This window comes from Mus caroli, unplaced genomic scaffold (genome assembly GCF_978045245.1).
Source record: "Mus caroli unplaced genomic scaffold, Mus_caroli_1 scaffold_11, whole genome shotgun sequence".
Lineage (NCBI taxonomy): Eukaryota > Metazoa > Chordata > Mammalia > Rodentia > Muridae > Mus > Mus caroli.
The window spans coordinates 56,717,450-56,740,429 of record NW_028227266.1 but is presented as its reverse complement, the minus strand read 5'-3'; the positions used below and the strand labels follow the sequence as shown (position 1 = coordinate 56,740,429).

At 49.8% G+C, this 22,980-nt stretch overlaps 1 protein-coding gene across 1 annotated transcript; it reads left to right on the top strand.

Moving 5' to 3' along the window:
* Nucleotides 1-10,316: 10,316 nt before the first annotated feature.
* Tbc1d21 (TBC1 domain family member 21) lies at nt 10,317-20,858 on the top strand. The gene is made up of 11 exons (XM_021172373.2): nt 10,317-10,497; nt 13,833-13,940; nt 14,070-14,173; nt 16,902-16,996; nt 17,452-17,562; nt 17,660-17,760; nt 18,065-18,161; nt 18,414-18,514; nt 19,242-19,358; nt 20,035-20,118; nt 20,695-20,858. The coding sequence occupies exons 1-11, from the start codon at nt 10,438-10,440 to the stop codon at nt 20,725-20,727; spliced, it is 1,011 nt and encodes a 336-aa protein (XP_021028032.1). The 5' UTR covers nt 10,317-10,437; the 3' UTR covers nt 20,728-20,858.
* The last annotated feature ends 2,122 nt before the right edge of the window (nt 20,859-22,980 follow it).

The window sequence follows — 22,980 nt, the reverse complement described above, 5'->3', positions numbered from 1 at the left end:
GAAACACGATGTTAAGTGGCTGTCACCATGTGAACTCAACACTGTGCTCACAGAAACCAAGATGGCTCTCGTGTCACTGGGAGATAGCATCTCATGGGGCAGCCTTTGTCTATGCAGCCAGCAAAGGACTACAGCGTAGGCATGTGGAACAAGACACTACCGCCATGGAATCCAAACCCGTGAGCTTAAGGAGCCTGAGGCACTCCAAGGTTTGACCCAGGGACCCGTGCTTGGCCACAAGGTCACAGGCTTTTCAGGGTTTCCACCCCTGGGACACACACAGGCACAGGAGAAAACCAACTCTTGCAGGTTGTCTTCCAGTCACGACAGGACCATTACAGGACCTACACACTCATGAACTTGGCAACTGGGGTTGCCTGAACAAGGTCAAGCCAGTAGCATTCAAATAGTCCATCCCTAGGCAAGGAGCTTGTGATTGATATAAGGACTTTGAGATTTGCACTGCTTTGAAGAATATTTTTTTCCACACCAGGCAGAACGCTATTTGCAAAGAGGTGAGTCTGGTGTGATTTGAGGGGGCAATGTCTGGAAAAGACAGGACAAAGGAGGCAATTCAAAATGGAGAAATAAGGTTTCTCACAAGGTAAGAATTTGGGAGGCTGGCAAGGTGCCTCAGTGGCTAAGAGCATGTAATGCTCTTGCAAAGAGACCCATGTTCCTAGCACCCAAGGCGTGTGGCTCACAACCTCTTTCCAGGAGGATCGAATGCCTTCGGCCTCTGTGGACTCACGTGCCTGGATTGCACCACACAGACACATGCTCATACACATAACCAAAAATAAATCTTAAGCTGGCCTTGGTGGTGCTCACCTTTAATCCCAACACTCAGGAGGCAGAGGCAGATGAATCTCTAAGTTTTCAAGGCAAGTCTGCTCTACAAAGAGAGGTCCAGGCCAGTGAGTGCTACAAAATGAGACTCTATTAAAAAAAAAAAAAAAAAGGAAGGAGGTTCCTTTTACAATGAGAATTTCTAAAAGAAATCATCCTAGAAACAGCCCCATCCTTCTTTTCCACAGGTTAATTCCGTAGGTTTTGGTGGTGTTGGTGGTGGGTGTATGTACACATGCTTGTTGATCCCACAGCCTCTGAGAAAGGAACATGTCTCCACTACCAGATGGGTTTTCTAAGAACAAATCCAGAAAAGCTAGGGTCTTTCTAGAGCTGGAGAGATGGCTCAGTTGATCAAGTGCTTGCCTTGTAAGCACGAGGATCAGAGTTCCAGCTCCAGAGTGCACTCAGGATAATCTGAGAGTGGTACTCTGTTATCTCAGCCCCGGTGCGTCTTAGGGCTTGCTGGACACTTCAGCCTCATTCATTTGGCAAGCTCAAGACCAGAAAGGGATTTTGTTTCAAATATCATAAGGTGGATGGATCTTCAGTAACAACACCCAAAAAGTCTTCTGGCTTCCACCGACATGCACACACACATACAAACACGTGCACACAAGAATGAGGTCTTCTGACTTTGACATGTGCACACACACACACACACAAACACATACACATACAAACACATGCACACAAGAATGAGGTCTTCTGGCTTTCCCTGACATACACACACATACAGAGCAAGAGAGAGAGAGAGAGAGAGAGAGAGAGAGAGAGAGAGAGAGAGAGAGAGAGAGAGGATGGGGTTTTTCCTAGAGATAACTAGCATGTGCCTGTAGACAAGTCACTTAACTTCTCTCTGCCTCACTTCTCTAGACATTCACTAACTAGGAAGACATGACCCAGGAGACATGCTGATGGGAACTGGAACCCTGGCTCCTGGGCTCCTGAGCTCCTGGACTCCTGGGTTCCTGGGTTCCTGGGTTCCTGGGCTCCTGGGCCCCTGGGCCCCTGGGTCCCTGGGTCCCTGGTTGGAAGGTAGGGGTTGTCCAGCTTGAAATAGGCTGGAGGAAGGTCTGGGGCATAATAGGAGCAGGGCTTTTGCCCATAGAGCTCCGGGTGGGGGCTGGGTACACACAGACATCTCTGCAGAACTTTGATCCATAGCAAGGACCAGGCTAGCTTCGGTTCTCTTTGAAGCAGCAGGAAGATCAATCCTCCCTCTTATCTCAGCCTCTGCACAGTACAGTGTGTCATGTGCTGCTGCAAACCAAGAAACCCAGAGTGGGAGCAGGCAGAACCCAGCCTGGGCCTGCCCTGCACTGCCCTGCACTGTCCTGCCCTGCCCTGCCCTGCCTCCCTGCCACCCCTGGGGCCAGGGCCATATGTGTTATCTGTCACTTTCTGACCTCCTCTTGGATCAGTGTCAGACACAAGGAGGAGAAGGTAATGAATGCTAAGTGCCAAGAAAGCAGGCCCTCAGAGACTCTCTTTTCAGCCCCTCTCCCCCTCCCTCCTTGCCCAGGCACTCCCTCTTTTCTCTTCAAAGTCTGCTTTCAAACATCACCTTTTGCTGAGATCTAAAGTTGCTGGGCCAGGAGGCAGGAGACTGGATTCTAGTTACAGGTCTGCCTTTGATATGCTGTGTGACCTTGAGCAAGTTACTGCCCTTCTCTGGAGCTTCTTTTCTCCAGTAAGTACAGTTGCCCTGAATGCTTTCAGGGCACAGTTTAAAACTCCGTAGTGCAGACCGGCCTGTGGACAGGGCAGGTAAATTCAGGCTGTAGAACTGTCTTTCTCGAATGCTTCTGCAAAGTAATTGCCCCTGTAATCTTGGCGTGGCTGGCTCCTCTTCGTCTCCACCGAACATTTTCCTGCATAATCTCACGAGCGCACAGAGGGCTGCTCTGCAGGCTAAGCTGCACCCCGAGCCTGAAGGCTCTGTCCTCTGGGGAACGGCAGGAACATTTTCCATCAGCACTGCCTCTAGCTGGTTCAGGGACTGTGGACCAGAGAGGTTTACAGGATCACTGCATCCTGGGGAGGGAGGAGGGAGGAATGGAGAAGGGACGGGTAGGTGGGGGGATATGAGGCACCAGTAGGGACAGGACAAATGTCCTCCTGTGGACAGTGGGGGGGGGGTCACTCTCCAAGATGCAAAGTGGAAACATTTCAAACTCAGATAAAGTCAGGTCCCCTACTTCTCTGTTGCCTCTCAGAGACAGACCTCAAGAATGGCTGAGAATCCCAGCAGCACAATTGCTATGAGTAGGCCATGGGTGATCTCAGCATCCATCACTGACCAAAGCGTGGCTTGAGATGAGCTTCTGGAAGACAGGACTGGTGTGAATTAGAACCCCAGATCCTGGAAGCTGCTGAGTTCCTGGCTGGAAAGTCAGGACCTTGTAGCTTGTACTGAAGCTCACTAGGTCTCCTTAAGTCACATGAGTTCTCTCCCGGAGTGGGCCAGGCATGAAGAATGGACGATTTCCAGAAATGGGAAAGCATGGAGCTGGAAGCAGGGAAGAAATATCTCCTGTGTCTCGGCATCTGCAGGATGCCTGGAGGGAGCCAGCTCAGCTCTGCAAACTTCTTTGTCCTCAGGTCCCCAAAGTGCCATTGCTGAGCTTCAGCGTCCTCCTTGATCTCTTCCAACCCCAACACAGTCGTCCTGGGGTCCCTTTGCTGTGTCCCTCGTAAGCCTTTCTCCTGCCCACTCCCTCCTTGGCCCCTTAGAATTTCACTAGAGATGGCTTCTCTTGGGAATTGCCACCATGACCACCAAAGCCCAGATGTGCTTTCCTTGTAAAGGGAGCTCATTGGGGGACCTGTGAGTTACTGTGTGTCTGTGTGTGTGTGTCTGTATGGCTGTATCTGTGTGTGTGTGTGTATGACTGTGTCTGTGTGTGTGTGTGTCTGTGTCTGTGTGTGTCTGTATGTCTGTGTGTGTGTGTGTGTGTCTGTATGTGTGTGTGTGTGTGTGTCTGTATGACTGTGTGTGTGTGTCTGTATGTCTGTGTCTGTGTGTGTGTCTGTGTCTATGTCTGTGTGTGTGTCTGTGTCTATGTCTGTGTGTGTGCACACGTGTGCAGGTTGTGAGCACATATGCAGGATACTGCAGAGTGTAGGCTCTCCCCAGAGGGAACTGTCTAGGGAAGTGGAAATGCAGGCATGTTGCAATGTGTAGTGTGCAGATCTGGGCACATATTTTGTGTCCGTGGCTCTGAATATGTTGAGGAGTGAACTGGAAGCACGGCATCCTGACTTTTAGGGGTGCTCACAGACTCCTAAATTTGAGGAGTGTCACAAAATGCTAGAATGTCTGAGGCCCATGTGTTTTGGGTTCCCCTGAGCCCCAGAGCACATCAGCCTCTTTTTCCAGGGCTTCCTGCTGCCTCTACCCTTTGACCTCCCACGCACTGTAACAAAGACTGACCCCTTGATCATAGAGTCTTTCTGATTCTGAGGTCAAGGGCCAGCAGCAGCCTCAGTGACTCCCCAGCTGACCCAATGGTCCTTGCTGTCCACCTCAGATAACCACAGACAGGCTGTAAGTCTCACAAGTTTCATGAAGGGGTTCAAGATTTGCTTCAATGTTTTCTAGAACACACTATCCCCAAAGAGCCACTGCTTGCTGCATGCTTGCAATGTGCTAAGACACTGCTGTGGGCTGAGTGCTGTAAGCTGAAGGCTTTATGGAGATGACTTAGACCACACAGAAAATCTAGCAAGGGCCCCATTCCACAGACAATGGTGACTTGCCCTGGACTGTATGACGAATCCACTCTAAGACTAGAACGTGAGTCCAGTTGTGTCAGACTCTGACCCTCCAGCTTCTCTCTCTATGTTCAGGTCTACAGATTGTCTCAGAGAAGGGAAAGGACTCATTTTCTCCCAGCCTCACTTACTAAACAAACAAAGATAATAGCTTTCATCTCAAAAAAAGAGTTCACCTCTATACCCCTGTATTTAAGATCCAGCCCTCCCTGGCAGAGAGGATGGAGGAGGAAGCTGGAAGGGTCCCTTCCTGGAGGAAGCTCGGCACAAGAAGAGCAGACACAGCTGAGCATGCTTGGTGTGAGGGAGTCGCTCCTGGATTGGATGTGAGTTTGCCTTGCTCCATTCCTTTGGCTTCCGTGGAACCCTGCCTCACATGCCTGCTGGGGCTGAGGACATCAGGGAAATGACCTGCGAGGAAGGCACTGTTGCTCCGAGATACACATCACTGCTCTTGGCTGCACTGAGAGGCTCAGCTCATTCCCTTCGCCACCAGATTTAAGTTGCAGGGAACATGCATTATTTTTTCATTAAAAATTTATTTTGGAATGGATAGCCTTCAGAGACGTAATTAGCCACGTTATTTCCCTCCATTAGCTGTCCCTGGTGTGCTCAGGAATGTCTTGTCCCTTTTCCTCTCCATTTCACTCTTTCCATTCTCCGCACAATCTGGGCTGCAGCGTTTCCCCAGCCCTCCACCCCCCACCCGCCCTGTCATGACCGCGTGCAGCTTCCAGAACAGCCCTCCCCACGGGGCTGCTGGGAGCAAAGTCCTCGGGGACAGCACAGGATTCAAGGAACTGTCACCCCAGCTTGACATTACTTGGTTAATGGTTCCTGTGGGTCATTTTTAGTGTTGTAGCCAGTAAGCTGGAAGGTGGGTTCCCCAAGAACTGGGAGGTGACCCCAAAGACAACAAATAACTCCTAGGCACCCCAAGAAGTACAGGAGACTCATAGTGTGGGTGGGTTGCTCTGGTTCAGGGAGACCCCCAACCATCTCAGTGCTCAGAGGAACACTGCTGCCTCCAGCTCCACCCGCGCCCTGTTCCTATCACAGGTGACACATGACACGCAGCCATCTCCAGCATTGTCAGAAATACCCCGCTCTGTGGGAGTGAGGGCAGAAACCCTGACACCCAAAAATCTAAACTTATCCTAGCTCCCTACAAGGAGGGGCGAAGAGAAAGGTACAGCAAAGCATCTCCAGTGTGCATGATTTCTATGAAGAGCCCTGACTGTCCCAGATCCCAGGGGTCCTGGGAGGTATACTCTGAGGGGGCTGGTACTAGTAACAGAGATGCAGTGAATGACATTTCAGAATTGTGCCACGTGGTATTGGCACGAAGGGAACGCAAGTCAACTCGGTTTCTCACATTGGTCTTGCTGCTTTGTGCTTTCATGTGTGTGTGTGTGTGTGTGTGTGTGTGTGTTTAGGTTCCAATATGCAGAGGAGCAGAAACTGACAGGTTCACAGCGTCTTTGAACATGGGCACAGATGTTATTACAAGCCTCAAGGAATCAGGCGGCATCTTGACTGTCTTCATCACGGTGATTTTTATGAACAATCCCTGGGCATAGTGAATAGCAATGGTGAAGCTGGGGGTGAAGTGAGAACTGGGTGCTGGTGCCACTGTGCTTGCCAGCCCTGCTGGACTCTTTACAGATACTCCCTCATTTATCCTTCAAGCCCAACAGGCATTACCACCCCTCCCCCCCCCCAGGGTGCCGGGGAGAGATTCATACAGGGTAAGAAGAGATGGTGTCAGACGGATGACTTCTGTTCCGCCTCCCGGGAGGAGTCTCATTGTGTGGAAGATGGTAAATGGTACAACAAAGCCTGCTGCCAGGAGCAGCAGGCTCAGGGTATCAACCCACTCCACGGCTGGCAGGTGTCGCCAAGAAACACACAAGTCACCCAACACCAGATGGAATCACGCTTTAGTCACACAGATGAGAGGGAATAAGAGCAACTTCAATAGTGGGTGTCTGCCCCCCTATAACTAGAGGTCTCAGTCTGCCACCAACACGGGATGATGACCTTCACATGGCCTTCTGTGCCATAGGTAAAGGCCCTTGCTCTCTTTCCACCTGGTAGAGATCTAGCGGGGAGGCTGGCCAGGAGCCATATGACGCACAAGCTTAAGCAGAACAAAGGAGTGCTCTTGGAGCCTGGAACGGGAAAAGGTGGTTGCAGGAAAGTGATGTGCCCCACACAAGCTTAGTGTAACCTTTTCTCTTGGGAGAAAAGGGTTTTAGCCCCAAGCCACTTTCCTAAGGCTGAGCAAGAGTCAAAGGCTACATGTACTGGTCACTTGTCCCCATCTGGATTTAGACACAAGTCTGCCTGGCACCACAACCCAAGAACTTTCTTATCTGCACTCAGTCACTCCTCTGCAGGCTCAGGTAAAGTCTGGATATGGTGACATACACCAACATTCCTGTGCTAGGGACGCAAGAGATGGGCAGGACCCTAGGCTTGCTGGCCAGTGAGCCTAGCCTACTTAGTAAATTCCAGGTCAATGACATACTATTTTAAACCAAAACCAAAATAACAAGGTAAAAGTCTGAAATGTCTGGAGGTAAGAGTCCTCTGATCCCTGGAAGGCCCCCTCCCTCCTCACCAAAGCAACCCATCAGCTAACAGCCAGATTCCTAAGGGCAAAGATGGCCCAGGTGGCCTTCTGTAATGCTAATCCCAAGCATGCCAGTCCAGAACCTACGGCTCTCATGCCCTGAAGCATCTCTGCATAGATACTTAAAGCAGAAATCTGGAGAGAGAAACAGAGAGAGACAGACAGACAGACAGACAGAGAGAGAGAGACAGAGAGAGAGAGAGATGCATAAAGGGAAAGTAATAAGCTGGCGTCCAAACTCTTTGGCAATTATATACACAAGTGGAAGCAGGGACTCTTTAGCTCCAGGAGACCCAGGAGACATCAAGTGCTGGTAAGAATCTGCAAATGAGACTGGAGAAATGGCTCAGGGTTGAGTGTTTACTGCACAATCATGAAGACAGGAATTTGGATGCCAGCTCCTATGTAACAAAGTGGGCGTCTGGCACAAACCCGTAACCCCAGCTCTGAAGTAGAAGAGGAGGAGACAGAGTAGTTGGGGCTTGCTGGCTTTTAGGCGAGTGGGGAAAGAGGGGGCCCCGGGTTTAAGAAGAGAAGCATCCTTCGAGGAGGACATCCGATGCCTCTTCCTGGACTCTGAGCACACGCACATGTCTTAGTCAGGGTCTCCATTCCTGCACAAACATCACGACCAAGAAGCAAGCTGGGGAGGAAAGGGGTTACTCAGCTTACACTTTCCACATTGCTGCTCATTACCCAAGGCAGTCAGGACTGGAACCCAAGCAGGAGCTGATACAGAGGTCATGGAGGGATGCTGCTTACTGGCTTGCTTCCGCTGTCTTGCTCAGCTTGCTTTCATATAGAACCCAGGACCACCAGCCCAGGGATGGCACCACCCACAATGGGCCCTCCCCCCTTGATCACCAACTGAGAAAATGCCTCACAGCTGGGTCTCATGGAGGCATTTCCTCCTTTCTCTGTGATAACTCCAGCCTGTGTCAAGTTGACACACAAAACCAGCCAGTACAGTACACAACTGTGCACACACGCACGCACGCACGCACGCATGAACATACACTCATACACACAAATAAATCCATTTCTTAAAGAGTATCTGAAAATATGTGGGTCAGACTCAGGCCCTTCGTGCTCTGTGGAGTTCCTTGAATTGTTTGAATATTAAGCCTCTGTATCGTTTCTATGAGGCTGCAGTAACACGAGTAGCCGGGGCTGGCTAATTTGGAGCAGAGTTATGACCTAGCATTTGCACCCAGGGAGCTGAAGGTTAAAGGAAGTTCAGCAGATGATCTACGTCCACCACACTCGGTTTAGAAACCAAGTTGCATTCAGCAATCAGATTGTTCCCACTCCTCTCTGGCCAATCCTCCTCTATTCAGGAAGCTTGCAGTTAATTCTCCACAAGGTGCATTGCTAATGTGGAGGAACAGAGGCATCCGTCCTCAGCCCCTGTCATCCACCGTGAGGAACACCCACGTGGTGTCTCCTGCTTCCCACGTTTGACTTGGAAACCTCACAGACCTCCAAATGAAGCTGCTCTGAGGTGTGTGGAGTGGATTCCTATTCCACTCAGTGCCTATGGGTGCTGCCCACCCCTCCAGCTCTGCCAAGACTGGGACAGCAGGCCAAGGCGCAAAGGCTCTCAGTATCTTCCTGCATTTGGATGGGGAAACAGAGGGAGACAAAAGACAGGTGCTACCGGGCTGTCAGAGATTTCCTGTAGTGCCTCCAGCCAGCAGAACACTATCAGACAATGAGACAGGGAATTGTGTCTACGCAAGACTTCCATATGGACAGCTCGGTTAATAAAGTTATGAAGGTAGAGATTGGCTGTGTTCTGATTTCATGGCTGGGGAATCCGGGGGATTGGTAGATTTCAGATTTGAGGTCAGACTCCAAGTTCCACCTTGGAGCTCCTGACTGCTGTTTGGTTTGTGTAATGACTAAAGATGCTTTCCAGCCAGGACAGACCTGAGTGGAAAGGCACGTAAGGCTGGAGGTAGAGACCGTGATTCTAGAGCCAAGAGTCGCCGCCTTCTCAGGTCTGTTTAACAGCAACACCTACCAGGCACCAGGAAGCTGGGGGCAGGGCACTAGAAGACTGAGCACAAAATAATCTGACATTGACCCTGGTGTAATGGAAATCAGGGTAGGAAGGAGAGAGACATGTACAAGGTACAGAAAGGGGTGGAGAGGGTGGCAGTTACTCTACTTGTCTGTTTTCTTCAAGACAGGGTCTCACTATTTAGCCTTAGCTGTTGTAGAACTCACTCTATAAACCAGGCTGGCCTTGAACTCACAGAGATCTGCCTGCCTCTGCCCCCTGAGTCCTGGCATTAAAGGCGTGCTCCCCTACACCCTGCAGCTTCAGTTATTTCATTAAATTATTCATCCAGTTGGTGCTCAAATCAACTGTCTTAGTTTGCCCAAGACCGTGCTCTGGGTATACAGGTAACTAAAGCAGAGGGTTGGGGAGTTGGCTCAGTGGACAAAGTGTTTGCCATGCAAACATGACTACCTGAGTGTGGATCTCCAGTCACCCTGTAAAAAGCCATGCATACAAATGTATGCATCTGTAGCCCCAGTGCTGGAGACAGAAACAGGTGGGTCCTTGACCAACCAGTCTAGCCAGGTTGAGTGAGAAACCCTGTTTCAAAAAATAAGGTAGAGAATCACACACACACACACACACACACACACACACACACCAGGAACCACTATTCAAATGCTAAATCGTGGCCTCCTATGTAGTCTTACATAAACCTACTCTTGGTCTCCAGGTCAGATATACTGATTTGGTGTTTTGGAAAGTCCTCTCTAAACCTGAGGCTTTGACTGTAGTTATTATGAGCTCTGGTACTGGCCTGGTAAAACAACAGCCAGAAATAGGAAGTTGTAGCTCACCTCCTCCAGGAAGTCCGCCCCAGCTAGCCAGCCCACTGGATCCATTGACTCAACCTCTGACACATAAGCTGTGTACACTGTACTCTGGAGAGGGGGTGGTCTGTGGATTTACTCCCTTGGCTTCTGTGTGTGTTCCAAGGTCATTGTGATGGCAGTTCCAGGGCCTTGTGACACACATCTAGCTGGATTTGTTCAAATGTAGGGAGTCAAGAGAGGCCCAGTTCATCTCTTAAAAGGAAGTCCCCTTTCTCTGGTTCCCTGATCACTAGGGAAGAGCTGGACACAGGCCACTCCCAAGGCAGCAAGAAAGGAGCATGACTACCCTTTCTCCAGAAAACAGCCTCTCTGCCAGGCGATCAGCCACCTTCATTCTGGTATGTTCTTTGATTTGATTTGAGAGAAGGTGTCTCTGTGCTGCCCAGGCTGGCCTTGAACTTGTGATCCTTTTGCCTCAGCTTTCTGAGTGCTGAGATTATAAGCATATGCCACCACACCTTGACATGTTCTTCATCAGTTCCAAGTGCCTGCCTCCCATCCTCCGGTTTATAGCGGGACTCTTTGTCCCTGCTGAATGGGAAGGCTGGCCATGGAACAGGGAGCAAGGGCCACTTACCTTCAACGGCAGCCACAGGTTAGACATCTACATCCCTTTTTACCTTATTGGAGGGCGGGGAACTTAGAACTCAGTATGGCTTCCTCCCCAACGGTGTCATTCTAAATTTATTGAGTTTTAGAGTTGCAGCCTCCCACTAAGTCTTTTTTTTGGCGCTTTTGCCAACAATTCTGGTATGTTGCCACCAGGTGGCAGTAGTGCTTCTGTTACTAGGTCCCAAGCCCAGTTAATAAACTATTCCGGTCCACCTGAGTCATGAAAATTTTCCACGCACTATTTTTCAAAATCATAACTAATTACAATGACCTTAACAAATCTCAAGACCCATTTGTCATGTGATTAATAGGGCGATACATAAAAATGCAAAACGAGCACTTGGGGTTTAAAACGTTACACGTTTATTGCAGATGATCACCGAGCTTTGAATTTTTTCTATATTTCTCCCATTCTCCAAATTTAGAGAAGGCTAATAGTAATAATAATGAATTAGCTGCCACACAGCAGTCGATGTGTACAGATGGCATTGTAAATGCTTTGTTTAAAGTCACGCCTTCTCATCCCAGCCCTTTGAGATGGGATGTGATCAGGCTATTATCATTAGATGAGTGAGAAATAGATCTTGGAGACTTCAAATCCAGTCATCTGCTCTCCAGACTCAGGCAGTGGGCTGACCAGTCCTCCTCAGCGATTCGTGAACGTCCAAACGTGGAGCTGATTGCCAGCATCAAGGAGACCTTATTTCTTCTCAAAGGCAGGCAGTCCGTTGTCAAAGTTACCTGTAACTCCTAGCGCCCCGTTCAGTGTTGATCCAGCAGATTAAGCGTGTGTGAATTTTTAAAGCGGGATGTTCAGTCTAGGGAGATGGCTCAGCACTGAAGTTCTTTTCTTGTAAACATGAGGACGGAGTTTGAATCCCAGAACCCACGTGAAATGTTGGGTGGGTATGGTCACTCCTCTATAATCCCAGTCTCAGAAGGCAGAGATAAGGGGTTGCCAGGGGCGAACTGACTAGGGGAACTTAGCCATATCAATGAGCTCTAAGTTTGATTGAGAGACCTTGCCTCATTGAGTAAGGTCAAGCAGGCAATCAAAGGTGATTCCCAACATCAATCTCAGGCCTTCATGTGTACTCATAATATGTGCACACATGCACATCACACACACACACACACCACTGACAAACAAAGGGAGCTCTTAGCCCACCTGACCTACAGATAGGGAAACTGGCCTGCCTGTAGTCAATGGCTCACTGTGGCTTTTAAAGTCAAATGTTTCCCTACTTCCTGACACCTGGCTCCTCACTTGTCTGTGCGCCACAGCCTCAGCCATCCAGGAAACTGTTAGGAACTCGTCTCTGTAGGCTGTTTTCCCCAAACTTTCTGAACCAGAAGACCCTCCAGTGATTTGAATACATATTTCATTTAGAGTCCCGTGTCTACACATTCAGGTATTGAGAGAGAGATGGGGGCAGCTCTGGCCAGCAGATGGATTCTGTCCAGCAGCTCAGGTCTCTCTGCAATGTGGCACTTCAAGATCCTCTTCTCTTCAGCCTGGGGAGAGGGACCTTTTGCACCATTAGTTGCTACTTTGTAAATGCTTTTCAGACACCATCCCTTACCACTCACACGCAAGTGTGTGGCACACAAGGGTGCCTACCACACACGGGCCAGGCATGAATGCATCTCCTCACATGAATATTCCTGTGACCGGCTGCTTTATATTTTCAAGGAAGATAAAATAGAGCACATGAATTGTTTACTTGGTGTTTATCTTAATCTTTCTATTATCAAAGCAGCACAGTCAAAGTAAAACATAAAATACGATTAAAAAAGGAAAAAGAAATGTTTATACTCCTTAACTTTCAAGAGAGTCCCGGTAGCTTTTTGGTTTGCTTTTGAGACTGGGTCTGATGCATCCCAGGTTGGCCTCAAGCTCACTGCATAGCTGAGAGTAACCTTGAACTTCTGGTCCTCCTGCCTCCACAGGTGTGTGGAATCGAACCAGGCATGTGGTTCTGGGGATCAAACCTGGAGCATCCAGTGTGCTAAGTGAGCACTCGATCAACTGAGCTACATCCCTAACCTCAATGGCTAATTTTTTTTCTTTAAATTTTATGCATATGGGTGTCCTGGCTGCATGGACATCTGTGCACCACACATGTGTTTGGTGCCAAGGAGGCCAGAAAAGGGCATCAGGTGCCCTGGAACTGGAGTTACATCTGGTTGTGAGCTGCCATCTGGGTGCTAGGAATTGAACCTGGGTCCTCTGGGACAGCAGCCGGTGCTCTTAACTGATGAGCCATCTCTCAAGTCCCACTATTGTTCTCAATAGAGAGCATTTTCTTCGATATTTTTACTATTATTTATTTAGTTGCTGTTGTTCTTGAGGTAGGGTCTCACTATGTAGCTTCATACGACTTGGAACTTCCTATGTAGGCCATGGAGTCCTTAATCTGAGAGATTCACCTGTCTCCCAAGCGCTGGGTGGGATTACAGGCATGTGCCACTGTGCCCAACCTTCAGTCTTTTGTAAAAAATGCATATGAGCTTATGTATTACAGTTCTTATACTATGTAACAGACACAGTATACAAGAGGTAGTACTGTGAACACTGATCCAGCTGGACTAGAGACCCCGAGTGTAGACGGACAGCGCTACTGTCAGACCACAGACTACACGGAGAGGTGGTACTGGTGTGTAGGGAGAATGTCCGGTTTTAAACTGTGTACTCTGCTTTTTTTTTTTCCTGTTAACATTTGTATGTTTCTAGATTATTGTTCATGCCTTGTCAACATGATTTTATATGCCTCACAGAATCCCACAGTACATATAAGACATGGCTGACTTAATTATTCCCTTATTGTAGAGATTTGGAGTGCTTACGTTTTTCATTTGGGTGAACATTACTGTCCTTCCTGGATTTTCGTTCCCCACTTATTTTCAGCAATTTCCTCTGGATAGAGCATTCTAGAACGGAGTCAGAGGCTGTGAGCTTTGACCCCTCACAAAGTTCAGAGCCTAGCACTTGAAAACCACCTTGCATTAGAAGGGAAGCCCACAGACTCCAGCGGAGGACTAATCTGGTTGTTCTTACCAGGAGAAGAGAAAACCCCCCATTGACAAGGCAGAATGGGACAGCTTCTTCGATGAGAACGGTCACTTGGCCAAGTCACGAGACTTCATTTGCATTAACATCCTGGAAAGGGTATGGTCCCTGGGCTACCCTCAGCCACACCCTGGCACTAGGGGGTGGCCCAGAGGGCAGGGATCAGGCAGGGCACTGGGCAAAGCCCTCTGAATATTCGTCTTGAGAGTTCATGACCTCCATGCCCAGGGACTACACCCCTTCGTGAGGACAGAAGCCTGGAAGTTCCTCACAGGCTACTACTCGTGGCAGAGTTCGCGGGATGAGCGGCTCATGATGGACAGCAACAGGAGGTAGAGCTTTCCAGATCCTCTTTCAGTGGAGAGTTGTTGGGGCTTCAGGTGGCATGGGGTGCGGGGTGGGGTGCCCTCTCAGCCTAAAGACTCAGGCCTCTTCTTCAAATGGATTCCCTATTCTTAGAAGACCCCCTGATGCTTCCTGCACAGGACCCACACGCAGTAGGTGTAGCCAGGTTTAAGCTAGCACCTCCTCTCCAGTTCCATTGAACAAATAAGTGGCAGGCAGAAGTTTGTCCTACTTTCCCTTATCACCTTACTCCCAACCCCACCTTTCCCTACACAACCTACCCATGAAGGGCCCAATCCTCACTCCACCAACTGCTACCCCCAAACCCCATGGCTGAATGGCCTCCCGAGTCTAGGTTCTACCTCTCTGCCCTGTCAACATCTGTTCCCAGTGCCCGGTATGGGCTTCTCCTGTCCTCAGGCTCAACAGTCCTGCAGGTGTATCTGCTGACATTTCACACAGCAATCTCTTTCCTAATCCTGGCTCCCTCATCCCAGAACCTTCCATCTGACCGTACCAGCTGCCTGAGGGGCTATCACTGCTTAGTGTTAGGGGCCTAACTGCTTAGTGTTAGGGCTATCACTGTTGTGACGACACACCATACTCAAAAGCAACTTGTGGAGGAGGGGTCTTATTCCATAGCTTACAGCTCTACATTGCAGACCATCACTGAGGGAAGTCAGGGCAGGAACCCAGAGGCAGGAGCTGATGCAGAGGCCATGGAGGGTGCTGCTTACTGGCTTGCTCCTCACACCTTGCTCAATCTGCTTTCTTCATAGCAGCTGGGACGGACTCAGAGGCAGCACCTCCCACAGTGAGCTGGGTCCTCCATATCTATCACTAGTCAAGCAAATTAGTGACAGGCTTACCCACGGGTTAATCTGGTGGGGGCATTTTCTCAGTCAAGGTTCCTTCTGCTACAGTGACTCTAGGTTGTGTCAAGTTGATATAAAATGGACACCCAGGGAAACTCCATCAGCTCAACTCTCTACAAGAGCTGGGTGTTCTTTGACTCCCTCTGCTCTTGGCTCATTCATTTGCTCTTCCTCCCTCCCTCCACATTGGTCCCCCCATTATCTATTTCCCAAAGCCCCACCCTTGGGTCTCTGGGATTGCTTAGAGGATAAAGGCACCTGCCACCAAGCCTGACAATCAGAGTTCAATCCCATAGTGGATGGTGGAGAGAGTAGACTCTCACAATCTGTCCTCTGACCTTCACAAGAATGTGGTACACACACACACACACACACACACACTGAATAAATAAATGCAAAAACTCCATCCTTGCTTCAAGGCCAGGATCAAGCAGGGTGCTTCCTCTAGTGTGCCCTGATTGACTGGAGGATCTTCATAGGTGAGTAGCACGCAGTCTTGTTTGGGAAAGAATTCAATTCAAATTCTAGCATTAACATCATATTCTTGAGTGAACTTCTCAGCTTAAGGCTTAGTTTCCCCCTGCACTGTCAAAATTGGGGTCACAGTACAGTTCACAGAGTAGTTACAATGACCTCATTACAGGAACAGGCATGTATGTCGTCGTGCACAGGGAAAGAACAGCTATGGTTCATGTTGGTCGGGATGCCACCCAAAGCCACTTCTGTGACCCTGGGACTTGGGCTTGCTGACAGCCTGGAGCCTGCCTCTTCTCTCCCCTATGGAGCCCACACTGGGGCAGAGTCCACTGGTCACCTTGTCTTTGACTCACCTTTCTGTATGAGTGCTTAAGGTGGGCTGGGTCTGAATGACCCCACAGTGGATTGCTTCCTTCTTGGAGGTGTTCATCTTAGACTACCTGACTACGACTGGGTGTCAGGGTCTGGAGCAGAAGCTGTGTTCAGCCCCAAGGCAGCTCCCAGCCAGGATGTGGAAAAGACAGTTCCACAAGGGACCAGCAGAGAATAGTTCAGGGCAGACAGGATGTGTGTCAGACCAGGTACTGAGGGCCTAAGGAACAGCCCACGTGATTGCCGAGGCAAAGTGACCCAAATGGGGGGGTTGACAGTAACAGACATTTTTTTCCTCTGGCCTTCTGGGAAGGCGTTGAGAGACAGAAGGTTCTTCTCCACACCTCCCACGGAAGCTTCCTTAGCTTGAGGCTACATCCATTCACTCTCTGGTTCAGTGGACACATGCCCTCCAACCTTTGTGTGTGTGTGTGTGTGTGTGTGTGTATACTAAAGACAGTTGTCACTTATAGGTCCCCTAGAAAACACAGAATGGTCTCATCTTGAGATCCTAAAAGACCTCTTCTATAAATAAGACCACGTTACAGGTTCTAGGGGTTACATTAAGGATATGACTTGTAGAGGTCACCAGTCAGTTACTGGATTAACTAAATAAAATTCAGTCTTCAACATGAGTCCTTCCAACTCAGAGGGGTGTCAGAATTGTCCCCACTCTGCAGATGAGGAAACTGAGGCTTAGGGAAGGGAGCGCAACATCGCTCTGCAGATATTTGGTTAAGTGTTGGCTCCAGAGTTCAGGTGCTACGTGGGGGGCGGGGACACTGAGCCCACCCCACATTAACTTGTCCCCACACCGTGCCAGCCGCATGTTGGGAACGCTTGCTCAAGGCCACTCAGGCTGAGATGGGTGAAAGGTGGGGACCAGGTGGGCAAGGCTACCCCATTCCCCTTGAACTCAGCATCAGCTGCTCCTGAACTGTCCCTTCCTGGAAGGGGAAGGCCACTTACTCAACCCCAATGCTGTTCTCAGGAGGAACTATAACTCCTTGTGCCAGATGTATGAGAAAATCCAGCCCCTGCTGGAAAACTTACATGGGAACTTCACAGAGACTCGGAACAACATTGGTGAGCAGAGGGAGGGAGGGAGGGAGGAAGGAAGAGCTGAGCAGGGGAGAGGGCAGGAGCCATTTATGTCTTTTCCAGGCATAGGTGACTCCTGGGGCTTAGCAACTGCCTTGATTTTGGCCTGGAGTTTTCCTAGCCAAACTTGGGTCAATCTACCTGCCAGTGCTCACGAATCCTCCTGCCACATGTTATCTCTGTTGCTTTGTCTTCTTCTCCCCACCCCTACAACTTTGAACTAAGTCAGATCTGAATTGGATGGGAGGAGCATTTGGGGGCGAGGAGAAGCCCAGAACAGCAGGGTGTGATGATGAATTGGGGGGGGGAGGCTGACATGCCTTTTGTAGCCCCCCCACTAGGGTTTTTAGGACCTGTCCTCTACTGAAGAAATGAAGTAGTCCTTGCTTTCTATGCTGGAGATGAGTGACTGTCACTCCCCATCCCTTGCTCTAACCTAGCGTACGACATCCAGAGGCTGTATGATAAAGATCCCCTGGGCAATGTGCTTATAGACAAGAAGAAATTGGAGAAGACCCTGCTGCTGAGTTATGTCTGCAACACAAAGGCTGGTGAGCCGGGATGGAGCCCCAGCCCATACTTGCTGGTCCTTCCTGGACCCTGGCCCAGGGCCCACTAGCTCCTCCTCACCGGAGCCCTTCCCTGCAGAGTACCAGCGAGGCTTCCATGAGATGGTGATGCTTTTCCAGCTGATGGTGGAGCACGACCATGAGACCTTCTGGCTCTTCCAGTTCTTCCTGCAGAAAACAGTGAGGATTAAGCGGGGCTCAAATCTCCTCCTCCCCACCATCCATCAAGCCCAAGGCACTGACAGCCTCAGACACTTCCTCCAGCCCCCAAACACCCTGTAGGCCAGTGGGTGAGCGCTGGAAGCCTCAGAGTTCAGGAGGGCTGTTCTGGGTCCCACTCTTACACAGACACACACACACACACACACACATGGAAGACCCAGACATGTGGCCTCTCAGAGTTAGGACTGAGAGAGGTTGGCTTTCTTCCATGATGCCCTCAAGTTGAACTAGGAGGACTGATCCCTGGTCCCGTCTTGTACAGGAGCACAGCTGTGTCATCAACATCGGTGTAGGCAAGAATCTGGACATGCTCAACAGCCTGATCACTCTACTGGACCCTGAATTTGCTGAACACCTCAGTGAGTAGTCCACAGTTACTATTACTTCTCACACCAGCAAGTAGGCTGTGGAAGGGTCCCAGCCTAGCCTGACAGACATATTCAGGAGGGGAGGCCCAACGTGGAGGAGCCTGGCTGGGTCTGTGATGCTAAGCCTAAGCTCCAAATGGACTCCATGGCTTGTTGGGAAAGTAGCAGGTGACATTCTCCTGTTTCTTATGTCTCCCATGCTCTGTCATGTGGTGGCTTAAGCACCTGCTTCTCTTCCCACAGAAGGGAAGGGCTCAGGGGCTGTGCAGTCCCTCTTTCCGTGGTTCTGCCTTTGCTTCCAGCGTGCCTTCAAAACCTTCGATGATGTCTGGAGGCTCTGGGAGGTGAGGCAAATGAAGCTGGGGACGCTTAAGGTAGACTGTACCTCCTCCCGTGTTAGGGAGAAGCTGCAAGGTTTCCAGCCTCCCTTTCTTCCCGGCTTTGGATCATGCTCTGTGGTTTGGAGTTAAATTAGGTTATCAACTCTACTCCTGCCTTGCTGGAGATCGCTAGAGCATCTGCCCATCAATTGTGATGCCAGACTCCACCGACCTTCTATAGGGCAGTTAGCACAGACACCTGCAGCTGCTCCCACCCTCCCCTGCTCTCTGCTATCTTTCACTGCCCTTCCTTGGCCTTCCCCTTCTCTAGAATGCTGGCTTCCTTCTCTTAGAACCTGCTTCCCTACAAGGCAGGCCCCAAGGACACCTGAAGTCTTCCAACAACAGTCCCTCGGGCCAGCAGCAGATGACCCTCCTTAGGAACAAACCCACCACCTGTTGCTGTCCTGCCTCACAGCTGTTCCTAGCTACAGGGTCTAGCCCAACTGCCAGCCTGGCATGGACTATCCCATAATGCACCTCCCACCTGGCTCACCCTTTCATCCTGGATTGCCAACCCCCAAGTCCAAATTGAATATAGCACCCCTGCCGCGGATTTTTTGGGAAGCCCTGGATTGCTAAGCTCTGGCTTTTCTATATCCTGTTCTGAGTATGTGGTCTGTGGACTCTTGTTGCCCCCAGGGTATCCTGGTCTCAGGCAACAGAGTTGAAGCCTGCTGGCTGCCCACAGGTCCTCCTGACGGGGAAGCCCTGCAGAAACTTCCAGGTGCTGGTGGCCTACAGCATGCTACAGATGGTGCGCAAGCAGGCACTGCTGGAGTGTATGAGCGGTGACGCCATTCTCATGGTGAGTGTGCCCTGGCCAGATCCCCTGCCAGCTTAGAGCCTGATCCCTGTACCCATCTCACAGAAGGATGCAGGCCCATGATGCTCTGGTTGATGGCCGCTTTTGCCTCCAGGGGAGAGATGATGAAAGAGCAGGATGCAGCTCCATGCTGATGGTTTTTAGTAGAATCCTCAAAGGCCCTGCACAGTGACAGAGGCTGTGCTGGTTTAGCATCCAAGTAAGCATGTGAGGGAACTGAGGCCTTGAGTGGTCTAACCACTAGACTCTACTGCCTTGACGTTAACCCTTGGCCGTGTAGCAAAAGGGCGTATGTTTTTAGATGTGCTTCAAAAGCCAGCTGAAGTACCAGGGGGAAAACCACCTCAGGTAGTACTCCACTTATAAACCAAGTCTTCCTTAGGCGCTGAAGGCATGCAGCAGAAGCCCCGGGGTTTCCTAGACTCATGTGAAGGCTATGTTTATCAAACCCCCCAAAGCATACAGTTTGCAGGCACTGTGGCAGGTTGTGGAGACCTCAAGTATTCCCCAATAACTGCTGTGAGTAGTAGCTTTCTTACCTTTGAGCTCCCAAAGGCACAAGGAGAGGTGTTTGCTTACATACATACATACACACACACACACACACACACACACACACACACACATACACTCACCATACACATGTATCCCCCTCCAGGCCTGCAACAACCTTATCGACCTTGATGCGGATGAGCTGATCTCTGCTGCCTGCGTGGTTTATGCTGAGCTCATGCAAAAGGAGGTAAGCTGACCAGTGGTTTGCCCTCCTCCTTTGTCATCTTCCTCCTCCTATTCCTCCTTGTCCTCTTTCTCCTCCTCCTCTTCCTCATCTTCCTCCTCCTCTTCCTTTTCCCCCTCCCCTTCCCCTCCCCCATCCTCTTCCTCCTCCTTCTCCTCTTCCTCTTCTTCCTCCTCTTCCTTCTCCTCTTCCTCCTCTCCTTCCTCTTTCTCCTCCCCTTCCCCTCCCCCTCCCCATCCTCTTCTTCCTCCTTCTCCTCTTCCTCCTCTATCCCTCTTCCAAGAAGCCTTCCCTGCCTATAGCAGTCACACTTGGCTTCAGAGCCACTCTGTGCCAAATTCCCTCCCACCAGCCTATAGAAGCCGCTCTGCATGGTCTTCTCACTGTTGATATCCTCAGGCAGTCTGATTCCTGGGCTCACAGCCTTCATCTCACATTCCCTATGTCCTTCCCAAGGGGTCCAAGTACAGACCTGGACCTCCAGGGACTCAGGAGAATGTCACCAGCTAGACAGAGTGGAGGGAGAACATCAGATAGTGTCTGTCTACATCACACCTTCCTGGCTCTCCTCAACTCCAGGTCCCTCAGTCATTAAAGGAGTTCCTTCTCTAAGGACACTGACACTCACAATGGACACCTGCCCTCAATGGACTGGATGAAGGCAACTCTTCAACTATGGGGTCAATATCAAGTCCTATAAGTACTGGGGTGAGGACATAGACAATACAGCACCATAGAAACCACCTCTGGACTGTTGGTTTGTGGTGGTCACATGCCTCCTTTGACCTTGGACTGCATGGTGGTTGAGATGGTATAGTAAGTGACTTCTGTGAGGCTAGGGAGAAGACACACTGAGACAGGACTCATGGATCTTCAGGGATGCAACCAGAAAGCAAATGGGCAGAGTAGGACAGTTTTGAAAGCCTCCCAGACATGTGTCACAGACAAGAGTGAGTATACAGGGATCACCACAGCTGAGACTCGAGCTCTAAGGGGAAAGGAGCTCTGGTGCTCTCAACATAGTCATCAAATTCTCTTGCACGCCCCGCCCCAGGCTTCCCACCATCTGTGGAAGAGCCAACCCAAAGCCCTGGCCATCAGGCTGCTCCTCTCCTGGTCTCAAAGTCCACCTCCTAACTTTACCCGTTATTACTCTACCTCCAAGGGTCTCCTGATCTAAGCTGGGCTCCCCAGGCTTCCTCATCCTCTCCAGAGACTGCATTCTAACCCTTGCCCAGGAAATTATTCTCTCCTGGATCAAGAGGGACTTGTCTTCTAGGCCATGGTCCCCTTAAGTTCCATGCCCAGCCTGCCTAGGCTCTGGTGAGCCTTCCTGCCAGTAAGCATGGAGAAGGGGATGGACCTACAAAGGGGCTGAGGTTGTCTGGGTACCTCAGAGTTGCACAATCGCATGCATGCATGCGCGCGTGCACACACACACACACACACTTACAGGTATTACATTTTTCAGGGAGGCCTGTGGGTCCATTGGTTTTGCAGCAGACCCTGGTTCCTTGGGTAAAGTACATCTATCCTTCTCCCAACTCCAACTGAAAACACCTTTCTCTGATCCCAAGATGGCGGTCCCACAGGCAGTCTCTCCGAGAGTGTTATTCCTCTCTGTCTTCCTCTCAAATGACAATCTCCCATCCATGCCCAACTCTGTCTCTTAGCTGTTGTTTTTGATAGAGATGGAGATGCTGAATAGGGAAACCCAGTTTTACCAGCTGGGTTTTCTTTGCATAGTTTAGAAGAATACATTTGCCAGCAGCAGAACATAGCGTTGTGTTGTTGTTTTGTTTTGTTTTTCCAAATAACAATACAAAGTAAGACATTCTCCTAAGTTAATCTAGGCATTGGAACAGCCGTTTCATACTCTTTCGTGGCCCTTTGGCCTGGCGGCATGTTAGTCCATTGCTTTTAGTTTGAATATTCACACAATACTACCCAGCTCAAGAATAAAATAATAAAATAAATAAATAAATAACAAAATAAAATAACTCAGCATTTCTAAGACATGACTCCAATCTGCCTTTCTTTTTTAATATTTATTTTATTTTTAATCATGTATGTATGTACGTATGTATGTATGTATGTATGTGCGTGCTTGTGTCTGGATACATGCATGTGAGTATAAGTGCCCAAGGAGGCCCAAAGAAGACATCAAAACCCCCGGAGCTGGAGTTACAGGCAGGTGTGAGCAACCCATCGTGGGCGCTGAGAACCAAACCTGGGTCCTCTGCAAGAACAGAATGCAGTTAACCCCTTAACCCGAGCCATCTCTCCAGCCCCACAAACCTGCTCTAAACATCACTAGAGATGTTGGCAAGATGGCTCAGAGGTTAAAGACACTTACCTTCAAACCTGACAACTTGAGTTTGATCTGTGGGCCTCACATGGTAGAAGGGGATAACTGAATCCCAATAACTGCCCTTGCTGCCTGTATGCTGTGGTATAGATAAGTTCACCCTACACACACACACACACACACACACACACACACACACACACTTAAATAAACAATGATTTTAAAAATTACTGGAGTCCCACGGTTACGGGGAAAAGATCCCTCTTGGCTGAAGTAGGGGTGCTGATCCCAGAGCCTGTCTTGCAATGATCCACCCCCCTTGAATTTCACATCCTTCCTTACAGTTCCTTCAAGGATCCTCTGGCCTACTAGAGAACATGTTTGAAATCTCTGTGATGTCTTAAAGATGAAGGGGTTCAAGCATGGACAGTGAACAGTACAGGTAGAAAGAAAGCATAAGCTTGGGGGTAGGACATGAGGTCAGAGCCCCCACTCATCTGTCACACTCCCAGGGGACCAGCAGGCCATGGCTGAGACCTCCCTCTTTTGCTTGTTAT

What these genes read in the sequence shown, in the direction of transcription:
- Tbc1d21 (XM_021172373.2), top strand. Translation starts at nt 10,438, where the DNA reads ATGACTACCCTTTCTCCAGAAAACAGCCTCTCTGCCAGGCGATCAGCC. An exon ending in GATCAGCCACCTTCATTCTG is followed by an intron (nt 10,498 to 13,832) that starts GTATGTTCTTTG and finishes TGTTCTTACCAG; the next exon opens with GAGAAGAGAAAACCCCCCAT. An exon ending in CTGAGCTCATGCAAAAGGAG is followed by an intron (nt 20,119 to 20,694) that starts GTAAGCTGACCA and finishes CCTCAACTCCAG; the next exon opens with GTCCCTCAGTCATTAAAGGA.